This window comes from Schistosoma mansoni, chromosome 2, assembly GCF_000237925.1.
Source record: "Schistosoma mansoni strain Puerto Rico chromosome 2, complete genome".
Lineage (NCBI taxonomy): Eukaryota > Metazoa > Platyhelminthes > Trematoda > Strigeidida > Schistosomatidae > Schistosoma > Schistosoma mansoni.
In genome coordinates this window covers 6909983-6935214 of record NC_031496.1, presented here as the reverse complement: position 1 = coordinate 6935214, position 25232 = coordinate 6909983, and the positions used below count along the sequence as shown (strand labels likewise).

At 35.8% G+C, this 25232-nt stretch overlaps 2 protein-coding genes across 2 annotated transcripts; one reads left to right on the top strand and one right to left on the bottom strand.

Annotated features, from left to right (window-relative positions):
• Positions 1-9069: 9069 nt before the first annotated feature.
• Positions 9070-12596, top strand: Smp_102490 (hypothetical protein). The gene is made up of 4 exons (XM_018795502.1): positions 9070-9108; positions 10429-10775; positions 10808-11068; positions 12206-12596. The coding sequence occupies exons 2-4, from the start codon at positions 10479-10481 to the stop codon at positions 12497-12499; spliced, it is 852 nt and encodes a 283-aa protein (XP_018649808.1). The 5' UTR covers positions 9070-9108; positions 10429-10478; the 3' UTR covers positions 12500-12596.
• Positions 12597-17323: 4727 nt separating this feature from the next.
• Positions 17324-22647, bottom strand: Smp_102480 (hypothetical protein). Its single transcript, XM_018795501.1, has 4 exons — positions 22604-22647; positions 18674-18860; positions 18550-18643; positions 17324-17620 (listed from the first exon to the last, which is right to left on the bottom strand). The coding sequence occupies exons 2-4, from the start codon at positions 18727-18729 to the stop codon at positions 17432-17434; spliced, it is 339 nt and encodes a 112-aa protein (XP_018649807.1). The 5' UTR covers positions 18730-18860; positions 22604-22647; the 3' UTR covers positions 17324-17431.
• Positions 22648-25232: the final 2585 nt, after the last annotated feature.

The window sequence follows — 25232 nt, the reverse complement described above, 5'->3', positions numbered from 1 at the left end:
GGCCCCTTCTCTGAATTTCAAATTTCTAATGTTTAAATGGACACCACAATTCATTGATATATGACATGAAAGTCTGGACTTCTTGATAAATGATCATTGACTCAAATGTCGTTCATTATTTATTTCGAAACGTCTCATTCTCATTGTAACATTAACGATATTTCTCTAGAATATATTTATTGCATTCTAATAGTGAGTTTATTATTCGTTCACAACCTCCATATCAGTATTTTTATTTACTCCACTCTACAAATAATAATATTGGTATCTGGTGTTCTTCAAACTATTCATAAATAGAATGTCAACAATTTGTTACTCTGGAGTGACGAGTAGATCGACATAATAGTACCTCCTGATAACAAGTTTAAATCAAGAATCTGCATCGTCTATTCGTTTTGTGGTGACAATGAAAAGATAAATTGAGAGATGGTGTATTCGTAAAAGGCCAACTTTCGATACAGTAGTGCGGAATAATTAATCATGTGATTGAAACAAAAGTCTGAGTAGACTACTGATAATATTCAAATATATTACTAATAAGTAAATTGAGACTTCTAGTTATAAAATGGACGGAATATTATTATCAATTAGAGGTTGTGGATATTGTTCTATATTTTTTCTGTTTGAGATCATGAATCGATGAATGTTAGACAACCATTGGAAACCTGGAAGCATTGGATGGAGCTCCTGTGGAGTCCCATGCTAGAACGAAACGGCCGTCCAGTGCTTCCAGTATTCCGATGGTGGTCTAACTGTTATATCCCTGTATAGATTAATCTCAGTTCAATCGTTAGACATTATTAATACATTATTGTTGACACTTTGGGAATTTGGTATGTTAGAATCCATATTTATTTTCATTATAATTCACTTGACTAAATAGTTTGTTGACACAACTGGAGAGGTAGCTCGATTAGGATGAAGTCATAGTACAAATATGAATCCTCAATATGATTTCAATTACATACATAAACAACCATTTGCGTGAATGAATGTAAGCACGTTGTGTTTATTTATCCAGAATCAGTATTATTTGGCTTGATACTTGATCATGATTTCTAATCGAAGTCATGTTTAACTAGCTACACCATTTCAACCATCCTACTCGAAATGCTATTTTGGTTACGACGATGCCACTGTGTTGGTGAACAATGGCTAATGTTCATATATCAATAATTACATTAGTTTCATGTATAAGTACCACGTAAGATGATCTTCGAAGAACACAATATTAAACGACTTGCCATCATTATGCCTAAAATATACAATACATCATTATGCCTAAAATATACAATACAGACCTCATCGTAACTCCCACTATATTACTATATATATATATATTTGATATTGGTACCTGAGAAACTTTAATTTTTATTGGACGATTTAATATATTCTTTTCTCTCTATCAGGTCTATTACGGTTATACGTAATACGATAATGAGACTAGTCATGTTGTATCAGATCCAGGATTCACGACCTAGAATAGAAAACCAGATTAACACCTGGTGGTACTTTATTCAACACAACTACAAGCAGTGACCCTCAGTGAGTCTGGAGTAGAAATCAATGGTAGGAAAGGAAATCACATATTTAGTAATCAGTAGGCAAGTAACTGTTTGTCCACGCTCGGTGATCAATCATATTTTGCTTTCACTTTCAAATATCAAACAGATAATAAAGGTTTTGTTTGAGATCATGAACCGATCAATCTTAGACCATTGTTGAAAACCCGGAAGATAATAAAAGATCGTTCAGCTGAGGACATTTTTCAGGAAATAATTGTGATATGACGAGTAATAGCTTCATCAATCGGAATGTGAATTAGGTATGAAACTGAATTTTTTCCTATCGTGTGTGACACGTATCCAATATTAAAAAATATGGATGTGTAATTGTAAAATATAGCAAGATGCATTCACACAGTAAGTTATTTAATTATTATTAGTTAATACAGCGTTCCCATTCTTCACTGATTTTCCTGCCTACTTGTCAGTAGTAAGTATTTTTATTTGAAAATAATGTTGTCATTAATTAATTTTGTAACCGACCATATAAAACCAACTAAACTTCTGTGAAACTCATTCACTATCTAATTTTGTTCAGTCGAAAACTGAGTTGTCTCGTCTTCACTGGATAATATGACAACATGAGTAAAGTAAATTTTCTGTCAATCAACAATCATTCTCAAGAATGATGTCTCACTGTGATCACAACATGGCTAATTCAAATTCGATATTGATTATGTCAATATATCTCGAGAATTAATGTTAATACTGTCTTCACACAATAACAATAGTGTATTCAGAAAGGGAAGTGTTGTCAATTTTTACACAATTATTGACACTTAGACCAATCAAAAGCGGAAACCAAATCAGTGTAAAATGCAACCGACTAATGTCCATGGGGAAAAATGACCAAATGTGTGTTCATTGATTAGTAGAAAGCATTGTTGATACGGAAACTTCACATTTACCAAACTATAGAAGTTGTTACAAAATGTTCGTCTCAAACATTACAAACGAGAGATTCTGAACGTTCAATCGTTAATCCTAGTCACACTAGATAACATCAATCTCAGTATTAGTACATATTAAGAATACATGTAAATAATGGCATTCTACGAGTTGTTACCTACATATAACTCTTCGTTATGAGAAGCCTTCATATTCATTTCAAAGTTACATGACGTAACAATCGGATGTTCAACATCATATGGATACAAATGAAGAGCATTTTTCACTGTGATCGACTGAATAGACCTGAAGACTTCAAGAAAAAAAATTATGTGATTTAGTATCAATGTATGATATACTTTGATGAAAATTGTCTACAAGCAGACATAAAGAAGTACTTTGTTTTGGTTTTTTGAGTCTTCCTATCGGTGTTTAATTCTGTAATTGTTCAGTCTGTTATTGGCATATATGTATATTGTGCCTTTCAAATGTATCTTCGAACCACTTCATTTCTGACTTCCGATTTCACTGAGTTGGCATACCTTGATAACATAGACGTTACGTGTAAAGACATATTCAAACTCCGAATACTTGTGGTATCTACATATTTTAAGGGCTGGAGAGATGCTGATCACAAATGCATGGGACTAATGGGTGTTTGAATATAATTCCATTGTACAGGATCCACTGTTAATATGTTATAAGGCCGATACTTATCTACAGTTTATGTTTGAGTGCTTTTTTAGGATTCGTGAATATACCACCAATGCAAATAATTTACACTCAAAAACGACGGTGGATTCCTGCTGAAGGAGAAGTCACTGATGAATTTACAAAGAAAGTCGATTCGCTATTCCGTAGAAATGAATAGGTGGCTAGGTGATGGACACAAATTGTCATTGTTTATATTAATCCATTTCACAGAACAGATGTAACAACTCTCTTGTTTATGAAAGCCGCATATTAATCGAATTACTCATACTTTCATATGAAGATTACTTGACAGATGTTTCTCAATTTTAAGATCCAAAGTGATTCATCATATTATATTATATTATAAGAAGCTATTTTGAATAATGGTTATCGATCTGAATCTTCTTCAACTATGTGGTCGAAGACAATAAATCTTGGTAAATGAATAAATAAATTGTAGAAAAACATTTGTTTGGCTTCAACTCACGCTCGTTTGAAAGTTTAGAAAAAATATTATTTAAATGATCACAAAGCGCTATACGTTATTTAATTTGATGAAGTGGTTTACAAGTAGTAGGCCACAAATAAAAAGCATAGTGTTATATCGATTGCCTGAGTGCGTACCCTGTTTGATATATGAACGTGATAATTCCCGCCAATTAGAGAGGAGTGAATTATCGATCAGAGCAATGATACACGAAAAACTGTACGAGCAGTCTTGAGTACTTATCAGTACTGCTATCTGCCTAGCCCAGCCAGTTAAGTTCAGAACACCATTTACAGCCTCTGCAATATAAAATCATTATTCTCAAACATAATGGGTTTATATACCAAACTAACTGACCACATCGTACCATAAAATAGAAAATAACATTTGTGCAAGATTTGGCTAAATGTGGCTGAGAATAAGGGGAACAGTAATAAATGGACTGGGGATAACTCAAGAATGATAAATCGTATAATAATAGTCTGTAAGTAAAAATAAAGCTTATAATAAGAGGGACACGAAGATGAATAGTTTAGTTACTTAACAATTATACAATAGGAAATATACATATCATATTGGTCCATAAATAGTTCTCAAAGTTACCATTCATAAGTCTCCACGGAATATAACACATGGATTACATATATAGAATTTAAATCCCTCCGATGACGTAATCCACCATTACGTGTTCTCTATCAGACATACCATATGCATAACTTTTTTCCAAAATCAATTACATTGCACCGGAGACATATCATGTGACTCCACGCTTATTAGAATCGGAAATTTCAGCAAGGGAGGTTCTAGATTCCTGTACATCTTTGAGCTGAATATTTTGGATTATTTCAACTAATTAGACCTCGATGCAATGTTGTGAGCTTTTTGTGATTTTAAAGCGACCAAACATGATTACCTGTGTATTTAGTCAACGAAGTAAGCGAACTAATTTCGGTTTCAAATTCAAAAAAGAGAACATTTGATCATATTTAACAACATAATAACATTTATCCTCATCGTGCACTCAAGATAATGAAAATAACAGCGTTGTACACATCAGATTATACTTAATTTTCCTCATTGTTCAGTGCTGCAGCTAAGTGGTGAGCCTCTGTTCAGAGTTCTTTGTCAAAAGCGGTGAAAATCTTGTTTTCAAAGTGCTAATGAATAACGTAAGTTGAATATATTTTGCCAGTCCGAATAAAAACATGCATGTTTGCGTGTGTAGCAGCAAAGCTATGGAACAATGAATTTACCACTATAATATCTATTGATATTCACCATCCATCAAGGGAACACTTCTTAATAAGCCTCATATTACATAGTATTATTTATCTCAAAGTTTACAAATCATAAGAATTGTTTTCAATTAGGCGCATAGCATTTGAGAGTCCTTCCATTTGGTCCAACTCTAGAGCGACGTATTGATTTCCAATACAATTTTGGATACAAGTTGGTTTCGATGCACTGCTTTATGAAATAAACATTTGTTTTCGCTTCACTGAGCCTTGTGCTATACTTCAGATACTCGTTGAGAACCTTTAGAATGGGAATTTTCACTTCATAAGAATTGCATTTGTGGTATCCATTCACCATCTGTCTTTGAAATTACAGTTGGTGGAATAATATAAGAAAATAGGAATTGTTTTTATAAATTGACTGGATATGCTTTAAAAAGTCACACCCAATTCACAGATTTGGACTTCAATTAGACCTTAATTCCTAACTGACACATGTAACCAGACTTATAGACTATGGATTCTACCAGAACGATTGGACAGTAAAACTGTAGTATAATTTTGAAAAACTGGAAAATACATTGCGCCAGCTGGAAGTTACAAAAAACTATAAGCCGAATTAATTGATCATTCGAAATTAGGCGAACGATTCCACTGGCAGCTTGGAGCTCAACCCTCGCAGTGAACTGACTCACTTCCACTCGTGTTACTTGATATCTGCAATGCCGACTTTCGATACACTACAGCACAACTCCTTTACGAAACGACATTCCGGCTCCAAAAAGGATTCGTGGATCTTCCATCTGCTCCGATGAGGATGGATCTAAACTCTTACACAAAAATGTTTACAAACAGTAAACGTTCAGTTAAACGTGGTTCCACTCGGTCACAGTCCCCCTTAAGGCTTGGTATATGCGTTTTCGTACGTCATGACACAATATGCTCCATGCGAAGGGATATAAAAGGTTTTCCATCACAAACCTAATCACTGTACCATAGGCCGGTTAAAATCCGCCTACTAAGAAAAAACTTTCTGTGTAGACGTTCCCGTTAAACAACCGAACGACACAATCTTTATAACTGGGATGCAATCCACAACGAAACTTCGATGGTATCTGATGACCGGCTTTAAATGATGCTCTCTAGTCTCAATGTAATGTTTACAAAACCATTAACCAACTACACTCAGCAGGACATTTTATAAGCTTTTCTTTTATCTAGATTTCTGTGTTTTACATCTAATCGTTCGCTTTCTCGGTTTTCCTTATTCTAGAAATCGGAAAAACAAAACAAACAATCTTCTCCAATATGCTATGTAAGCGGTTATGACTTGGAAGTTAGCTTACTGATGAATGGTCCTCACCTGACCACAATGCGATCCCGTTGAATGACGAGCTGTAGCTTCATGCGTTATTTTCTAGGCTCTGGAATAATTTACCCCAAACTATCCGTATGTTAAACTCTCTCCCATTGTTTGTTCGCTCAATTAATGCTTTTTGCTCCTCTGAAAATGCATTAAATGCTCTAGCGCCTGCAAGTGTATCTTACTCCACAAGTGAGATTATAGGAACTTTAAATGTCTAACCTCTTACTTGCCATCATTGTTTTGTTGTTCCGTGCTCTTTGCTTTAATCTTACTTTCTCTAGTTGTAGATAATTAATAATAACTCGCTCTGGCACTGGTAATAACCTTACAGAACAATGTTGATCAATCATAAGGCTATCCACTTAATAAAAAAAATGACAAGTTCCCTGGTGTTGCATTGGCTTGCCGTGACATATGCCATATTTAAACTATTTATCAATTACTAAACCAGCAAACATAAAACTTTCTTATATTTCATGTTTGTTCTCTACATTAAATGTTGATTTTTATAACAATCTGATCATGCCTGTAAACTGGTGTGAATTCTGTAAATATTATCTTCAGAATATATTATTATTATTATTATTCGTAGCTGTCATGTTGTACAGCGTGGAATAATTTGTCATTAAATAAAGGAGCATTTATCGACAAACCGACCTTTTCAGAAACCAGCTGTTCCGACAATTTGCATTGTGAACAGTTGATATAATGTTCGGTTACACTTTAACTTTTTAACATCAAGGTATTCTCGTTACAACTGTTTTCAGTCGTGTTCAGTAGCACAACTATTGGACGACTACAATGCTTTTTCCTTCATACTATTCGTTTAGTAATATCAAATAGCTCAACAGATCCCCACTAGATGTTCCTTGAATCGCGCATTGATATAGGCACCGTGTTGATGTTTTAAAGTTTGGAAGCTTGGAGAACGCGAACGACCAATGCTTTGACCAATTTTAACAACGAATAAGTACCTAGCACCTGAGTAACAATACTTCGTTTACATCTTTAAGCGAAATCTGACAGAGATGCGGCTTAGGCAATGTCACTAGTCTGCGATTTAATAGTCTAGTCAAATGATTTCATATACAATTGAGCTGAACAATGGGATAGTTGTTTGAATGAGCTATATAGCCTGGTGATCATGATATTTTGACTAATAAATGATTCACTGAGGTCGTTAAAGCAATTCACAAGAAATGTCCAGTAGATGACATTGCATACTAAACTGACGATACTTGACGCAAGTGGTGGAGAAAACAGTAGATTAAAATGGTCTTCAACCTAAGTTTTGAGGTCAATGAAATCCGGGATAAAAAATATTTTGCTGATGAGTGCATTCAACTTTTGTTGAGTAAATGGTTCTCATCTCTTGTGATAAGTGCTTTTGAGCAGTATATTTACTTCTTGTTAGAAAAGTAGTAGACGTAAAGTATCTCTCAATAGTAACCAAATAATGGTTAATAGCTGTCAGCAGTGACTTGTTACGATGTGACAACCGAAATCTGTGTCGATACACGAGAGACATTTTATATCTCCCATCCAGAAAATGAGTTGTTGGCGCCAGCCAAGCTCTGTAAGTTTCTAGTCTAGTAACGCTGTGGGACTCACCTATCGCTCCTTCTTGTCATATAACGCTTTACTACTCACCCCCAGCACTATGGACTTCATACTGAAAAAACTGTTGAACTGGTCATAATTTTGTAACATTTGAATTAGACGGGTTGTTTTGATCTAGTAAACACGACTTCACCAATATAGATAAATGGATAAGTTTATTTAGTGAAATCCTCCTTCAACCTATTCGTCTGTCATTCTCCTCTTGTCAACTGAAGAAAGCACAACGACTTCCTCCTTTTTAAGCACAATTAATAAAATAGTTTTTGCGTCTATAAGAGGATGCCCGAGAACCATGTACTCATACGTGGCTCTTCTTTCTTTGTCTGGAACAATATCAACTGACTTGTATCTCCCGTGTTGTTATTATTTCACTCATTACTATCACTTGTATTGTCACTGGTCAACTTGTCCTCATTTCTCCCTTCTTCGCCTCCATAGAACTGTTATTCTCCGACTTTTGTTTGTTAATTTTGTCTGTGTAAATTATTCACCTACCCACCCTGGCATTCATTTCTTCGACCCTCTGTTTTCTAATATTATTATCCTTCATATAACATCCCGGAAATCTCCTAACCAGTATTAAATTAGCTGACAGTTCCAACAACCCTATTGCTCTAGAACAAACGCATTCATTTGTACTGGAGGAATATTAAACTACAAATAACTAATAAATTCAATTTTATAGTTGAAATTATTAGTTAAATGAAGCGAGCGAGCGCTTAACTTCTAGACCACTGAGCCGGCATCGAACGGCTTTATTGTCCAACTTCGACCAATCTACGAAACTGTGCAACCATCCACCAATGTTTTCAGTGAGTTATTATCTCACAACAGGCTGATTGGTCCTGGGTTCGAATCTCGCGAGGCGGGATCGTGAATGTGCAATGCTGAGGAGTCCCACAATAAAACGAAACGGTCGTCCAGCGCTTCAAGGTTTTCCACGGTGTTCTAGCCTCACTTGATCCATGATTTCAACCATAAAATTAATAAAATCTCCACAAAACCCCCTTCCTATAATAAATTCTCTGTTATTTGTGCCGACGATTCAGTAAACTACATGAATTGAACAATATCGAAGAAGTTAGGTTGTAACACGTAATCAACTAGTGAGTGTAAATATATCTACTGGTTTATACTAGCACGTCGCTAAGATATTGGTGCTATTGAAACATTCAGCCTCAATTTGTAACGTGTGAGTTACTTTTCTATTTCTAGGTCATGGTCAACTGAAGGTCTAGTACCAAACTTTAAGAGGTAATGTATGAGATATTTGATTGGAATACTTGCACAACTAGACTTAGTAGCTTTTAACTGTAGAGATGAACTCTTGTGACTAGTCACTTTTATTACCGTATTAATGAGTTCATCAAGTATGTTCTAATTAGTGGGAACTGCTTTCTCAAAAACTACAACAGAAGTCCCCATCTAATAATCGTAAATGTATGATGTATTTCCTCATATTTTTTCTTAGAACGGCTAAGGCCAGTACTGTCTGCATTTGTACACGTGAGAAATAATCTGCAAAATAATGAGAAGCTTTATTAGATTGTCCCATACAGTTTACAATTGTAACCAAAATCTTTAACCCAATCAAACATTCTCCGAGACTTTTCTCTTGAGTAACCCTAATCACACCATAAATTAAGTGAATGTGACCTAACTGGATCTTGATACTTTAATCACTCTACAATCCATATGGATTGTAGTCACTTCTCAAACAGTTACAAGCCTTTAAACTTCGCATATTCTTGTAAGCCTTTTCAACAGACAGTAAAAGTAAGGATCCATGTGACGTGTTCCACCGAATCAACACAGCTGGCAATACCAACTGATACAGAGGTAGTATGAAAAATAGTGCACTAATCAAAGTCATTCGACCAACCTATAATCCGTAATCCATCTATAGAAGTGTTGGCTCCACAGTCTTAGTCCACGTGGAATTTGAAAATTATTGTTGAGATTTGTGTGACGACTCAAGACCCGTTGTAGAAGATTATCCACGTACTTTATATCTTCTGCTTCGGTCTGGGCACCCAGGCAGTATCATAGCCCTCACAAAATCAAATGAAATTTTTTGTGTGGCGCATATATATCTGGTGCCCCCTTGTTCCAATATTTGTGTCCAAATAAATAAACTCTCCTGTTCAGTCATATACGTCATCCGGTTTTGTTCCCAGTTATAACCTAACTTTCGTCGTGCATTTAGCATCAGTGTCTCCACGTTGTTCCTAGACTTACGTACTTTTTCGTAGTGGCATTCATTGAGGAAACTAGAACAAAAATTTACGTTTTTTATCTGTTTATCTATGTGGTACTAAGTACTTTGTGTTTAGTTTCTCCCTCCACTCGGTCAACTCATTTGGTGAACAAAATTTATTGTTGATGAAGACTTTGTCGAAACTGGCCTTCACCAAGTTCACAAAACAATGCTACCTTTCCCATACTCTTCAAGACCTGCGTCTCAGAATGAGCCGGTACTTTGGTTATGCAAGTTACTTCGAACTTCTACTCTAATTATTCTGAATTTGACGTATTTCTACTGGGCCATTATGTATCGTACTTTTTTTATCGCAGGTCGTACTGCTCAAACGACCATACATTCAGAAAAAACTTACCTCCTTATAATGACCCGACCTTGGGCTTTTAATTTGATGACCAGTTGTCGATCGCTTCATGTTTCTTTACCTCACAACGCCATGTCATATACGAAGGAATCAAAACCACTTCCTGGGAGTGATGAGGAAAAAAATCCATTGAGATGGGCCAAACGTCTATTCCAACTGCAAGAATCTCAACCATTGCTCAACCAAGCGAAGGAACCTCCTTTACTGCATATGGTCTGTCGGCTAAAGCCTCTCAAGGGAATCATTCACTACCAGAGAGCTATTCTTGAAAAATATGGTCTTGGAAAGGACACAAAAGTAATGCAATACATTATTTTATATATTTTTAGAATCACAATTGGATAGTTGTCAAAAATACTCCGTCAGTCAACCGAGATTTATACGAGATAAAACATCTTATTCGGATACAGCCTGTTATTTTCGAGAACGGGTTGCCAACTGAATCTGATTTACTTGCCTGTAGACTGCTTCCGGATGGCAGATTTTTCAGACACAGGGGTCTTTCTGTTGATTCTCAGTTATTGGACTCTTCAGGACCAAACCAAGTAAACCTATCGACATACAATCCAAATCAATCTAATGATTTAAAAGTTAGTTACGTCAAACGTTTTCTCCTTAATTCACCCAGTGGTACAGTAGGTATTTATCACTTAACCCTACATCATTTAAGTGCAAAGCTGTTTGAAGAATGATTTAGTTAAGCTAATGACGTAAAACGAAGTTTAAGTTTTACATTTTAAAAAAGTTAGCGCATACTTTCAGTTTTTATAATGTAACTCATCAACCTACTACACGTTTGTGTACTCAGTCTTGAGCCACATTTATGTTATGAGAACTAATAATAATACACAGCAGCCCGAAATGCTGTGGGACGTGTTCAAATCTTCATTCCAGAAGTGGAAAACTAGGTTCTTTAACTACTAAACCTATATGTTGACTAAATGCTTATATCAGGAAACAAAATCATAGTTACTTTGATAGATGGTTTTTCATTATCTGTATTAGTTTGTTTAGTAACGAATTTGAAATTACATTTTCTAGTACATCAAACAATTGAAGGATAATACTGATAGCTATATAGTCCCTATTCGAAACTAAGTTCATGGAGTAAGGTTAACTCGACTTTTATTCGAAATTTCCTGATTGGTATACATAAACATTTAAAAAAGATTGTTGAATTGTCCGTTAGACGTGAAAGTTCGCCTGGGTTTTCATACATGCTCGAAAAGATTTCCTGGTCATCAAACATCAAAGATACCTTTCCCAGTATATATTGACCCATCAGTGATTTTTGTATCAGTTTGATTTGATATACCTCATCGTCATACTTTTACATGAAAAATGTCGGCTCTAACTTCTAAGCCCCAGTGACATTTCGCTTTTAATGGATGTACTTTTTTAAGTCTACAATTTACCACACACTATATAGGCCTCATAAACAGTAGTTTTCTTGCCAACGTAAGTTGTCTATAAAAGATAATGTTTAAATTGCATTTAATCAGGTTTATCTCGCTTGAGAAAATCCTCTTGAAATTGTTACCAAACAATAATAAAAACCTAGTTGTAGTTATAAGAACCCCAGTTATACAGTCAAACTTAATCGAAAGGTTGGCCTAGTCTCCCTTTGATTCAAAAATGCATAAGAAATTGTCAAAAAGTTTAAACTGTGGTCCGCATTTCGTAGATTTATTGCAGTTTTTTTCACTAAACCCTTTCTTCCTCTATAGGCTTTATTACATTCTAAGGAGGAAAACTTCAGATATCTAAGTCGTACATACTTAAGAAAGTGGCACAACAAAAGATGGGCCAACCATGACTTCTTCAAGGAGTTTTTCACTTCACACTACAAATATAAACTGAATCAAGATGGAAATGAATATCGTTATAGTGGTCTTTCGCGATTAGACAAAGCAATAACTCATTCACTTGAGTCTAGAAGGAATCCCGATGGAACTCTTAAGCAACCAAATTGCAATCGTTTTGATGCTGATTGGAATACTTATCCTTGGTCAAGATATTGAAATTTGAAGTTGTCGGTTTTAGATTCTCTTGCGACGATCGTTTCCAGCTGTGTACAAATACTTAATATATTTAGGAATAAAATTCAGTCAAATATCGCTTTTGACTTTAATAATGTTACTCCATAATTATGCAGGAAACTCATATTTTTTAGTATTATAGTATCGCAATGGCTCAACAGTATTGTATGTCCGCCTTCGGCTATCTTACTATTTTGTCTCATGGCAAACTAAACCAATCCTACATATTATTCCCAGCGTTTATTTGGATGTGATAGATGTAATAAGTGTTCTCGATAATGTAACCAAGTATCGTATAGAATAGGTGGAATTACAAGTTTTTGCATTGGGTTTGAGTAACACTGCGTTAAACGTAGAGATACCATCCGGCTGTCCAAACCAAAGTCGATGAACCAAAATCCGGACCTAATGACCGAGAGATTCAACGATTGAACAATCCGAAAAAGTGGCCCATAGGTTACACGATTCACTGACTGAATGTAATTACCATCCAGATATTATGGTATTCGCTTGTAAAGGCACGATAAAAAAGATGGCGTACATTGGTAAAGATGAGCTGAGAAAGGGAAAATAAAATCTTCAAGGGTTTGCTGTCATACGACGTACGAAGTTATTACAAAACGGCTAGTGGAACACCAATGTATTCCAGATAAATACGGAAAAACCAGTTTGACAGAATAAAAGATCAAGGAACTGGAGATCAGATAGTGGCTACCATATACGCTAGTTTATCGTTTAGTATCAGCTCAATTTCCATCTGTTACGCTAACGAAACAATTCGGTGCATATGATATGACAATTAGACCCCCTTTAACAGAATCAAGTTCGTTGATTGCACTAAATTTACCGTCTGAATATTAGATAGCTGTAAGAGGAGGGAATTTCCAGTTACATGGTAGGGGGTTGTTAAGATTAATCTGAATCTCTGTGAACTACAGTAGGGAGGTCCAGATAGTGTATATTTTCGACTGTCTAGACCTCTACTTTAAAAGTTCATACTAATCACCGACAGGCCACCTAGATTCTTCGATCGCTTTTCGAAGTCGTGGTATGAGATAGCATGACTGGTATAACAATAGTAGCAAACTGTTTCCAAATTCAGAAAATTACCGCAGTTTTTGAAAATATACTCCTCATTGGACGTCTAAGAGACTACCTTTTTGGTTGGTCATAAAAGCAAAAAAATAGAGAGTAAACTATAATCGCTGAAAAATTCCCATCATATTAAAACAATTATATGAACGAAGAATATTCTTTTCAATAATTTCTCATCAGGTTCTACAATTATAAATTAATAATCCATAAAAGAAGATTGGCCAAGTTTAAGGCAGAGTACATCAATTTAAGAAACTGTAATATGTGAATCAAGGATTGTTTGTCATATAAAATAAGATCGAATCGTTAATGTTTTTGGGATGACTAATATGAAGTGTTAACTTGAATCAGTTTATAGGTGAATTAAAATCGTAAGATAAATTATCAGAATATATATAGTTGACATGGGGGTGAGAGCTACAAAAATGGGATTACAAATCGGAAATTACGTAATATGTAGAATTATATAAATTAGGTCAGATATAGTAGATAGGGGGTGGATGATAAATAAATTTCTATAAAAGGTTAGCAGGTGTGATAATAATAATAATAAAGATAAGAATAATGACTGATAAGATGTGTAGATAAACTAAGTTTAAGATATAGAAATGAACATTAATCAAATTAATGTCACCTTATTACAAAATTGATTATTAACAAGTTGACCCTGAAGTTGGCCAGGGTAAAAGGAGTGGCTGTACATATTTCTTTTGGATGCAGAGCTCTGGCTTTTTGATCCGAATAGCAATTGCCTCAGCCGTCTGCAGGATTCTCTGTCTGACAGAATTAGGTAGACTGCTATTTACACGATATATTACTGTGAAAGATTGCTCAATGTCTGCTCTATGTCCCGTCTGAACTAAATGGGCTAAAACAGAGCTGTTAACCGTTCTGACTACACCTTTGCTTAACCACACTGGAAGGTGTTCACGAGCCCGAGTATACAAATTCCTAGAACATCTGCCTATATAACTTGCTCCACAGGAGCAGTTGAACTATAAGACTTTCAAATCCTTAAACATTCTACTCCCCATTTTGTTAGGCGTAAGGTGTTTTTGTTTAGTCAAAATATTTCAAAAGAAGAACTGAAGGCTCTACGTTCGCTTCAACAAGACAAAACTATTATAATCACAAAAGCTGACAAAGGCAATACAACAGTGGTCATGAATAAAACAGATTATATTGATAAAGCTCTTGAACATCTCTCTACAGGACCAAATGAAAAGATCGATTGAAAAACTCAAACGATTAAAAATAAAGTCAAATCAGAGACAAATCTACTTTTAAAAGACCTAAAACCAGTCACTGGTGTCTTGCTATGGTTTGATCTATATTCCAAATCATGCAATACTACACGTTTTTATGGTTTACCCAAAATCCATAAACCAGACATTCCTCTAAGACCTATAGTAAACTTCACGAACACACCAAGATGTGCATTATCGAAATATCTAAGCAGCATATTAATGCCACTACAACTTAACTTACATAACATGATTAAAGATTCCTATGACTTTAAATCAAAAATGTCGGAATTAGTTATCAGAAAGAATGAAGTCATGGTAAGCTTTGATTTTGTTTCATTATACACTAGTATTCCTATTGAGAAATGCTTAGAATTCATTAGTGGTTTACTAGAGAACGACAATACTCCTCTTAACAGATGTACTTTAAGCATTAGTCTAATCATAGAATCCTTAAATTCGACACTATTTACTTTTAATGGGACGTTATACAAACTAACTAACGGTGTACCAATGGGATCCCCCGTGTCCCCGATTGTACCCAACTTGTTGATGGCACACATAGAATCGAATATTTTCGCCAACGACATTAAACCACGAATTTGGCTTAGATACGTAGATGATACCTTTATTGTGATAAAAAAGAACCATCACCGTTCGAAAGACCATTAGACAACTTAATTTCGTGCACCAGTATCCGTTAAGCTGTAAAGATGTAACAAGTCAGTTGCTATTGGTAGATGAGAGATCTGATATTCCACTTTTTTCAATTAACAGGGGGTAATTCTTGCTGCATAGGTGTTTCTGTGGAGGTAAAGATGAGTGGTGAGGACAAGTCCTAGTTCTGCTACAGTTACTTTTCTACAAACACGCACTATCCATGCACAGAAAAGTTGCTAATTTATTATCCCCTTTTTAGAAGTGGTTTTGACAATCTTAGGTATTTGTGATGCGGAAAATTTACGTTTGTATCTAACCTTCCGTTAGCCTTACAAAGCTTTTCATACTGTTGAACAGTTTGTTTTAGTCGATACACACAAAAGCTTTCTCCGAGGTATGGCATTATTCCGAACTAGCTTTCCAGACTGAAAATTAATGTAAACTATACCATTAACGGTTGATAAGTTTCCTACGGAGCGGATGTCGCTTGAGCTGTCGACCCTTCATTTTGTATAAAAGTTTGTTGGGTTTCGATAAATATCTTAATTATGAAATGACAGTAAGTCACATTACCAGCTCTTGGTTGTCTCAGATCTACTTCCTTTGGAAACCGTACGCCAACAAACATTTATCTGAAAATGATACCAGCCTTACTATTTGAAATAGACGTGACGGAAAAAAATGCTAAAACTGATAGTGATAAAGCAAGGTTATTAGTTTATGGGTTCTATAATAGACATACCATTGGCCAGCTAAACTGACGCTTCTAACTGGAGGGAGGTTACAGGTAAATTATGGTGGCTATTAAAATAAATTCCATACACTTAGAAAATTATTCCGTCTCAAAGCATAATACCCCTGTCCATGTACGAAAGCTATTAGATAGTTTTCTCAGTAAAGATTCTGACGAAGTCATCTATCTCAACGTGTGTCTGTTATCGCAAGTGGTAAAGAATATTGTAGTTTTGTTTTCCTTATAGATACATTTCTTCAAAAAGTCAGTTGACTGACATATGATTGAGACAACCTCTGCTTACTGCTCTTTGTTGTTTTTAAGATGTACGCATTTTCAGGAAAATTACAGAAAAGCTAAATCTGACACGAGGAACTGCTGCCACATTACATGTTAGCTAAGCTACTCAACTAGTTCCTGCAAAATATAGATTTAATTCGGCGATTGTTAAACTGGCACGTAATACTACAAGGTGACTACAACTAGTCGAATGCAAAAGTGTGAACACTAGAAACCCCATTTTACACGAAACAGTCCTAGTGGATACAGCTCGACACACGAGACAAAATAGAATCTTATTTATGAATATCCAATGTACTCTTTTTATAATTTAATCAGGCATGTGACCTCATATCGTTGAGATATCTTCAAACAACTATCTTAAGTACTGCCATGAGAAATATTTTCACTGGGCTGTTTACCTAATGCAACGTTAACGAAATTTATCCTAGATATTCAAAAGATATAAACTCTGTCCCTCATATAGTTTAATGCCAAGTGGTTTGACGTTATATAAAGTAGGACGTGTATACGCTGTATACATGAATGGTTTAGCTGATAGATGAGATACCGTCATATCTATTAGAATATTATTATTGCACCACTACATGTGTTCTAAATATGAGGTTTTTGAAACACTATAGTGTCACTAACCAATCAGAAGATTATTACTAGGTCACCATATAAATATGAAAGTTATCCTTGAATTAAGTGTACACTGTGTGATGACCGAATGTAAAGACACCTAAATAAGCACATCAGGATGTATGTCTCACTAGATGTTTAAGAAAAAATAATATTCTCAAATGTACATTGTTACAATATTGATTTAAATCATAAAATCAACAAAGAAAGGGATTATCACAGTGAGAAGTAAATTCAGATACAACTCATGAGAGTATACTAGACACCAGCTGCAATCTGGAAGTTGACTTTCTGCATTAGTTTTTTGTCTAGACGCTTATGTCTGTGACGAATTATAGCAAGACTGCACAGTGCCAATAGAATTAGTGAACATTTAAAAATCATAAAGCGACGAAATGAATCTGACAAACTTTGATGTGTACTTTCTGTACATGTTACTTTCCCATCCTGTTGAAAACAAAAAATAATTAAAACAGTCGATTAACAAGAAATACGTATGTTAAATTGTACAAATTAAACTACTGATCATACCACTACTTAGAACATTTTGCCATACAGTTTGACAATTTACTCACACTGTGTTGATGTGATCAAATGATACTGATCGATATATATTTGCATCAGGTCTTACGATGTTTATGACTGATTGGGAAAATGGAGGAAAAATGGTTGAGTAAAAGTTTGATCAACCTATTCAAAGTTAAGTGCCGAACCCACTGAGTCTCAAAACTTATGTTATAGACAATTGTAGAATTCCTTTCATGTATCCACGATTACATTGAAAAATTTATATGAACTGAACCTAATGCCAGAAGCATAAGCAACTAGATTTTTATTACGTTTCAAATCTAAAAAAATGTGGCGAACTGGAATTCTACTAAAAGGTGCAAAGATACTAAAACATTCAAATAATCAATGAGTCGAAAAGCAGAAATAACTGGACATTAGTAAAATATCCCATGAACATTAGGAGTGTATCTGTTTCTTGTTATTGTGGTTGAAGAATTTTAATCGACGTTCTCGAGGATTTTACCTGTGTTTAAGACGAGCTAGCAATCACTGACTTCACGACATTATATAGTATCTTAGTCTGGTTACTTTTAGACTCCACTTTATCATACTTCAGTCAACATTATATAATGACTCACCTCCACAACCTAATCATCAGATTTGTCTAGGATTGAAGTCTAATTTTAACACCGTTGACTTGATAGTTTTACTAAAAACGAACAAAGATTTCTGCGATTTCTAAATTTATTTCACTTCTAATGACCATTAGATTACCATGACACTCAAGAGATATTTATAAATCAACTTGGGATTTCGGAAAATAAAAAGTTAAAACATGAACAGGCTTCAAAAGTTCGGTGGCTAACCTTCGTTACGCAAGCTGAACCATTAAACCTCTTTGAGTAAGGAAAAAGTTTCTCATCCAACTGGTTCGACCTAACAAGGAATATCAGCGCAATACTGCTTTTTATATCAAAAGATGATTCTCACGTTATGACAACTCCTGAGCAGAGAATGAAATAGTTTAGTGTGCATATTCTGGGCATTAAAAAAGGACTTGATGACTAGTAAAAATGCCGTTTCCCAGTAATCCGATCGTAAATCAAAGTAATCGCATACGTGGACGCTCGAAATTGATCCAAATAAATTTTCACAGCACCAGTTTAAGGAACTAAATCTGAAAAATAAATCACACAAGTGAACGAAATGTTTAATACAACAGAATACAGACCAGATGTGTAACATCATTGATTTCCTCGACAAAAATTCAGACTGGACTAATGCATTGCACTTAGTGATGAACAAACAGTCAAGCACAATGTTCTTAAATTTTGCTTGTTTGTTCCTTCAGTATGTAGTTTCTTGAAGACATTTAGTTGGTCAGTCATAAGCAACGTAGAACCTGAAATGTGCGTCGGTTCAAATCGCCGCACCAATTGAGCACGCGATAAAATTATCGAGAAAATACCATCGTAGTAGATCAATGATAGTAATATCAATAGAAAAGAACGGATGTAGAGAAACGACTAAAAGATGTAGGAATTTGGGATTCAGGGAAGATAAACATCGAATGTACCTTTGCTGCTGTAGACGATTGTGAGCCATATTATCCGAAGTTTTTAATTGTTGGTTACGACGGTAGCGTAAACCCCAAATAGATAATCTACAATTGGTAACATGATGCAGTCAATGGTTTTACGGACTAACACCAAGAATCGATTTAACCATTGCTAGCCTTCAGCTTACTCTTTGACCAAACATTAGCACCTAGGTAGGCAGTAGTTGGGTACATGTAACATGTTTTAACCACCTCAATCATTGATGGTTCATCACCTTATCAACCGATTTGATATTTTTAACTATTAATTTATGTCTAACTTGAGCTCACGTGATGGTCCCAAAATATACCAACAAAGATTCGAAGACATGTGTGATTGAATACTAGTAGCTCCCTATTCTTAATGGCCATGGTTTACACCTACGAAGTAGAAGAGTGAACTGTTGAGCAGCAAACCTGTCCTTTGGTTTGCCAACAGACATCTCGCCTATGCCACAACTCAGGAAACGCGAACCCAGCTTACTGAGTCCGTGTCCAGATTTCATCAAAAACCCACCAACCAGGGCTGATGACATTTCTCAAATAAGTGAGGTTATCAATGCGCTCGAACACTGCTTCCAATCACTAGTTCGGGTACTAGTGTAGACCAGTCTATTTTGTACTTACAGAGACAAAATCACATCTCAAACATGCTTGGATTGTTGCTTAGGGTGGTAAGAAGACCATCTTGTCAACCTATTCATAACATCAATTGTGTATTTCAAGTCAACAAGTGATTTTCCTGCTAAGATATCAGTCCCCGAGAAGTCACAACATAAGAGCGTTATCTCTAAGACGATATCTGTGAAGGAGATAGTGGACAATCCCAACGAACACTACTCAAGGTTGACAATCCTAATGAGTTTGCCATGTGCTTTAACTTGACCAGAATTCGAGTAGAGAGTCTTCACAAGGTTTATGAACTTTCTTGGTACGCTTTTTAATGACATCGCAAAACTTCAACTCTTAGAGTCAAATCATATCCTAAAGTCAAGAAACACCACTGTAGTCGGGAGTCTATAAGCATGCTCATGTTTAAAACTTGACAAACAGTAAATACTTGGTACACATACTTACGTCAGCAACTAGGTTAGTTTTTTCGAGTTTGCTCTTTTTCAGCTCTAGTTAAGCGTCAGATGATTATAAGGATTATCATTTTTGATATTATATTGGTCAAGCTGGTTTCCTTGTGATTGTCACAAAATGATTTTTGTCTTTCCTTATAAACTGGAACGATCAAAGATCGAGACCAGCCAAACAGAATAACTCACAGTTCCCAGATTCAAGTTAATATACTAATAAGTCTAACTGCTGAAAAAGGACCATCATCCTTAAGGAACTTCAAAATTCATTGTATCTCAATGTTTATGTAAAGTTCTGTTTATATAATGCATTAAAGGCTTCTACTATTAGTTGGACTACATATTAATGTAGAGGAATGTTAGACTTTAATAAGCGGTATGAAATGCGAACTAGTTTATTTTCCGACTACGTTGCTCTTGAAATGTCACTTAATTATTAATGTTGACTACAGCCGAAAAATCTAATTTCACCACAAACTTACAATTAAAATAGTATCGAATAATAATTCAAGTAGCTTTCTCTAGTTATCAGACTTAAATCACCCTTATGTACTCTATTAACAGATATCTCAAAAATAGTGATCATCATTTGAAGACGAATCACTTACGTACTACCGTGTTCAAACAGATACTCGGGGATGAAAAATAGTGTATAAATGGAATAAATAACCCTCCTGCAACCAAGTTGATCTACTATACTTTACATAATCTCCACTCTGACAGAAGTGAGCACCTCGAACGCTAGAGACACCTAGTACCAAAAACACTTCCTTACCACTGACAAAACTAAGTTCTCTGCAAATAAGAATTATATCGCTTTGACATTTCGGAATAGCTCACCGAAAAAAGATGTTTAAGAGCCTTGACACTGTAAATTTCCACCAAACTTCAATTTTGTTGGACTGGAGGCAATTAGCACATATTTCACAAGTTTACAGTTAATTTTTTTACTGGACAACAGGAAGAGGTAATTTGATCCACATACATTTTACATTAAAGTAACCCTACAAAGTGCACCAACAGTCTTCCAGAAATTTAGAACGGGTGGTTTAAATAAGCCATTTCTTCCACAGGATACGAGGAATTTACTGTTCCTTGAAACTTCCCCAGCCATTTTCGATTTTGCAGAGTAGTTTCTCCTAAAATATAGTCTTGCTAAAAGAACATTACACGTTGTACCCCTGTAACCGTAAACTTCGATTGAAGACATGACAAAAACACATATGGAAACCACCGTATTTAGAATGGGACACAGTGATGACCGGATAGGCGACTCCTACTCTAACCTTTAGTTTACACAGGGAATATTAACTTCGAAAGATTCAAGTTTGCTACTGCGCTAGAGCTGTAGCACTCTGACAACACAAGTCTTTCTCAGCATCTCTCCACAAAATTACAAGGCTACATCACTTACAGTTCCGAGTGCAAGTCATCCCATAAAAACCGTTTGACTCGGTCATTACATATATATATATATATATAATCATGTCATACAAAGAGTTATGTGGAAAACTGTATACAAAGGAAATCTTGATCTTTAATTTGATTTTATAAATCCAAATAATTTGAGGGAACTGTTAGTGAGGAAGATATCTCGAGAACATTTGCTAACAGTTATAAGTGATTTCAGCGCTGAACAGCACGACGACCGTAACGAGCATACAGAGCCCAAGAACCAATCAGTTTTCTAATTCTCCCTAGCAGCCTGAAAAGTCGTCATATATATCGGAACAAAATATTGACTGAGTAGAAACAATCGAGATATCCAAGTATTATGACAAAGTCCAAGGTTGAAAAATACTCCAGACTGACAATTAACAGTTCACAGTTTCAATATTTCAACAAAAAAAGATTAGAAACAGTAAGAACGGTTTTTTACAAACGGGCTTCGTGATTGCTATGAGCACATCCACCTATTAGCCTTATGCAAGCTTTTTCAATTAAAAATCACTCAATACAAGTAAATTTACTCGTATTTACTCGTGTCTATTAATAGACACATATTGTGTGCATGAACAATTAAAATGGAGTGGCGAATTAACGGTAGGTCACCCGAGGTAAACTGTGCATTGAGCAAGTCGACCAGTTGGCCGAATTGCCGTTGGAGTAAATCCCCTTATCAGATGAGTATATATTTTCAGCCCATTTAGCTTTTAATAGACTTCAACCGCCCAATTAAAGGTATTGATCAAACCAATTAACCAATAAATAACCCTAAACCAAAAGCCGCCCCTATCTTACCGTGTTGCTAATGTTACGAGCGCTAGTCTAAATAACCTCTCTATGAATGCCGATATTCAATAGTATCAAGTACCATTGAAAAGAGGCTTACAAGTTTCAGTTTGGAAAGAACAGGAGGCTTGATGGTCTGTGTTAGTCCCGGCAGTGATGTTATCTCAGTTGATACAACTTTTTTTGAAAGAGTCGACAGATGGAGTCTCAACCAAGTACTGAGGTAATCAATTCCATTCGTTGATGATTCGATGGGAAAGTCGATAGTCAGCTGACAAGTAGTTCGTTCTGGGCTTTTAGACATTTTTGGAGTGTCCTCGTAAATTTTCTGTTTCGGAAGACAAGAAAAATAAGGGCATATCAGGTGCAAATTTATCACTAAGCAATTTGAAAACTGTAATCATGTCGCCGCTGGTTCTCCGAAATGACAGCGGAAATAGGTTTAGCTTGGTCAGTTTAGCATCATACGGCAGCTTCGCTATTCGGCGAATCAGCTTAGTTGCTGTTCTCTCAACCCTTTCCAATGGATCATTGTCTTTTTTAAGCAATGGCTAGCCACTATTATGTAGTACTCAATTTCAGGACGCACAAACACTATACAAAGTCTAAAGAGTTTTAGCGTCGATATGACTAAAAGCCCTACGTATTGACCATAAAGTTCTAAAGCCTTTTTCGGCTATTGCACGTCAGTGTGCAGTAGTCTTTAAGTCTTGACTAACGATGACTCCTAAGTCATCGTGTGCCTGGACAACAGATAGCTCAGTGTTATTCATCGTGTATGTATCTGTACCTTGATGACAAATATGCATCACAATACACTCGGAAGTATTTATCGACAACTGTCAGGTTTGAAACCATTCAGATAATTTCTCCAGGTCATTTTCAAGTTCGAAGCAATCACCCTTACTTTCTATCGCTCTCCATATCTTGACATCATCAGCATGTAGCAAGACAGATGACAATAGTAGACGAGTGAAGTCATTTACGTACAAGAGGAATAACACTGGCCCCAAACTGTACTCTGGGGGAATCCACTAAGCACAGTTTCAAAGACAGACAACTTGAGGTCCACCCATACTCTTTGCTGGCGCCCAACTAGAAAGTCTTTTATCCGCATCAATAGATTGTCTCCAATCCCGACATTTCTTAGCTTATATAGCAGCTGGTTGTGTGGCACTTTGTCGAAAGCTTTGCTGATATCGATGTAGGCTACGTCTACAGGTAAATTTTGGTCCTTAGGAGCGCACTAGCTTTCACGAGCGACTAATAATCTAGTGAAACTAGAATAACTTATTGTAAAACCATGCTGCTTCTCCTAACGTATCCGGTTTTCATCGAGGTGCTTAACACAGCTCCTTCCGTAAAATCTTTTCTAAGATTTTCACAACCAGGCTAGTTAGGCTAATGGGTCGGTAATTCTCAGGTTTATGTTTCGTACCTGTTTTGAAGACAGGATTTACTATGGTGTTAAATGAAAGCATATACTTAGAGGGTTCGCAACAAATTTAGCTAATTCCTTTAGTAACCTAGGATGCAGTTCATCAGGTCTAGTGGATTTGCCTATGTCAAGAATACTTGAGCTTTACCAAAGTCGTCCTCCACTGATGATGAGGCATTACTGTCTCCCCATAGTGAAGGATCATTTCTTTTTCTTTTTGTCCTTTGGTTTATATAGGAATACATGTGTTTATGACATTCTATGGATTCCTTAACAATGTTCACTTCGTACAACTTTCTAGATTACGGAGGGTCGAGGCACAGGTGTTCCGAACATTTCGATACTGAGCTTTAGTCTCATCGTCTTCAATGACCTAAATCTATCCCACATTTTCCTCCCCTTATGGAGAGGGATGTGGGTGAGGTAACATTTAGGTAAAAGTTTCGAAATACGTTCCAAGCAGTTTCAAATGAGGACTCTGTGTCTGTTGTCCAATCTGTTGACGATACTGAGTGTATGATATCTTGTATGTTTGCTTTACAGATGTTAGATCTGGATTAAGCTGACGTGTGCTCGTGATTGATAGTTGTATGTAAGTCAAACGTTGAAACTGGATGATCACTTTTACCTAGGGGTGGCATGTAATGGACGTTCGCGACGTCATCCTCATAGTGAGTCAATATAAGATCTAGTAAAGATGATTCAGATCCCGGGTCGTACCTAGTCGCTTCTTTCACATTTTGCAGTAGGGCACATGTAATAACCGCATCAAGCGCGCTTTTCGAACGGGAAGTTTAGTCCTAACGTGATTTACATTTCTCAAACATTTGCTGTGTTCTTACGCAACAAAAGTTCCATTTCCGATCTAAAGAATCTATTCTGAGCTATACGTTCGGTAGATTACTTCTTTTTTTGTGTTTCACTCAAATTAATAGTTAACTGTGGTTTTGCCTCAGCTCACTATCGCTTTTCACGTAAAGACTAGCTTTAGCTTATCGTTAATTGTTTTTATACATTTTTGCCAGTTTTTGTTTACTGTGTGTTTTTTTTAACGGTCCTAAATTTACTGCTTGTATTTTTAAGACAGTCTAAATCACTAGCCATGAAAAATTCATGCAAAAGACCTGGTTGCCGTTTCGCCGTTACATCTGGCATGCAATGTGACAACTGCAAAGGTTGGTTCCACGAAGCATGTACAGA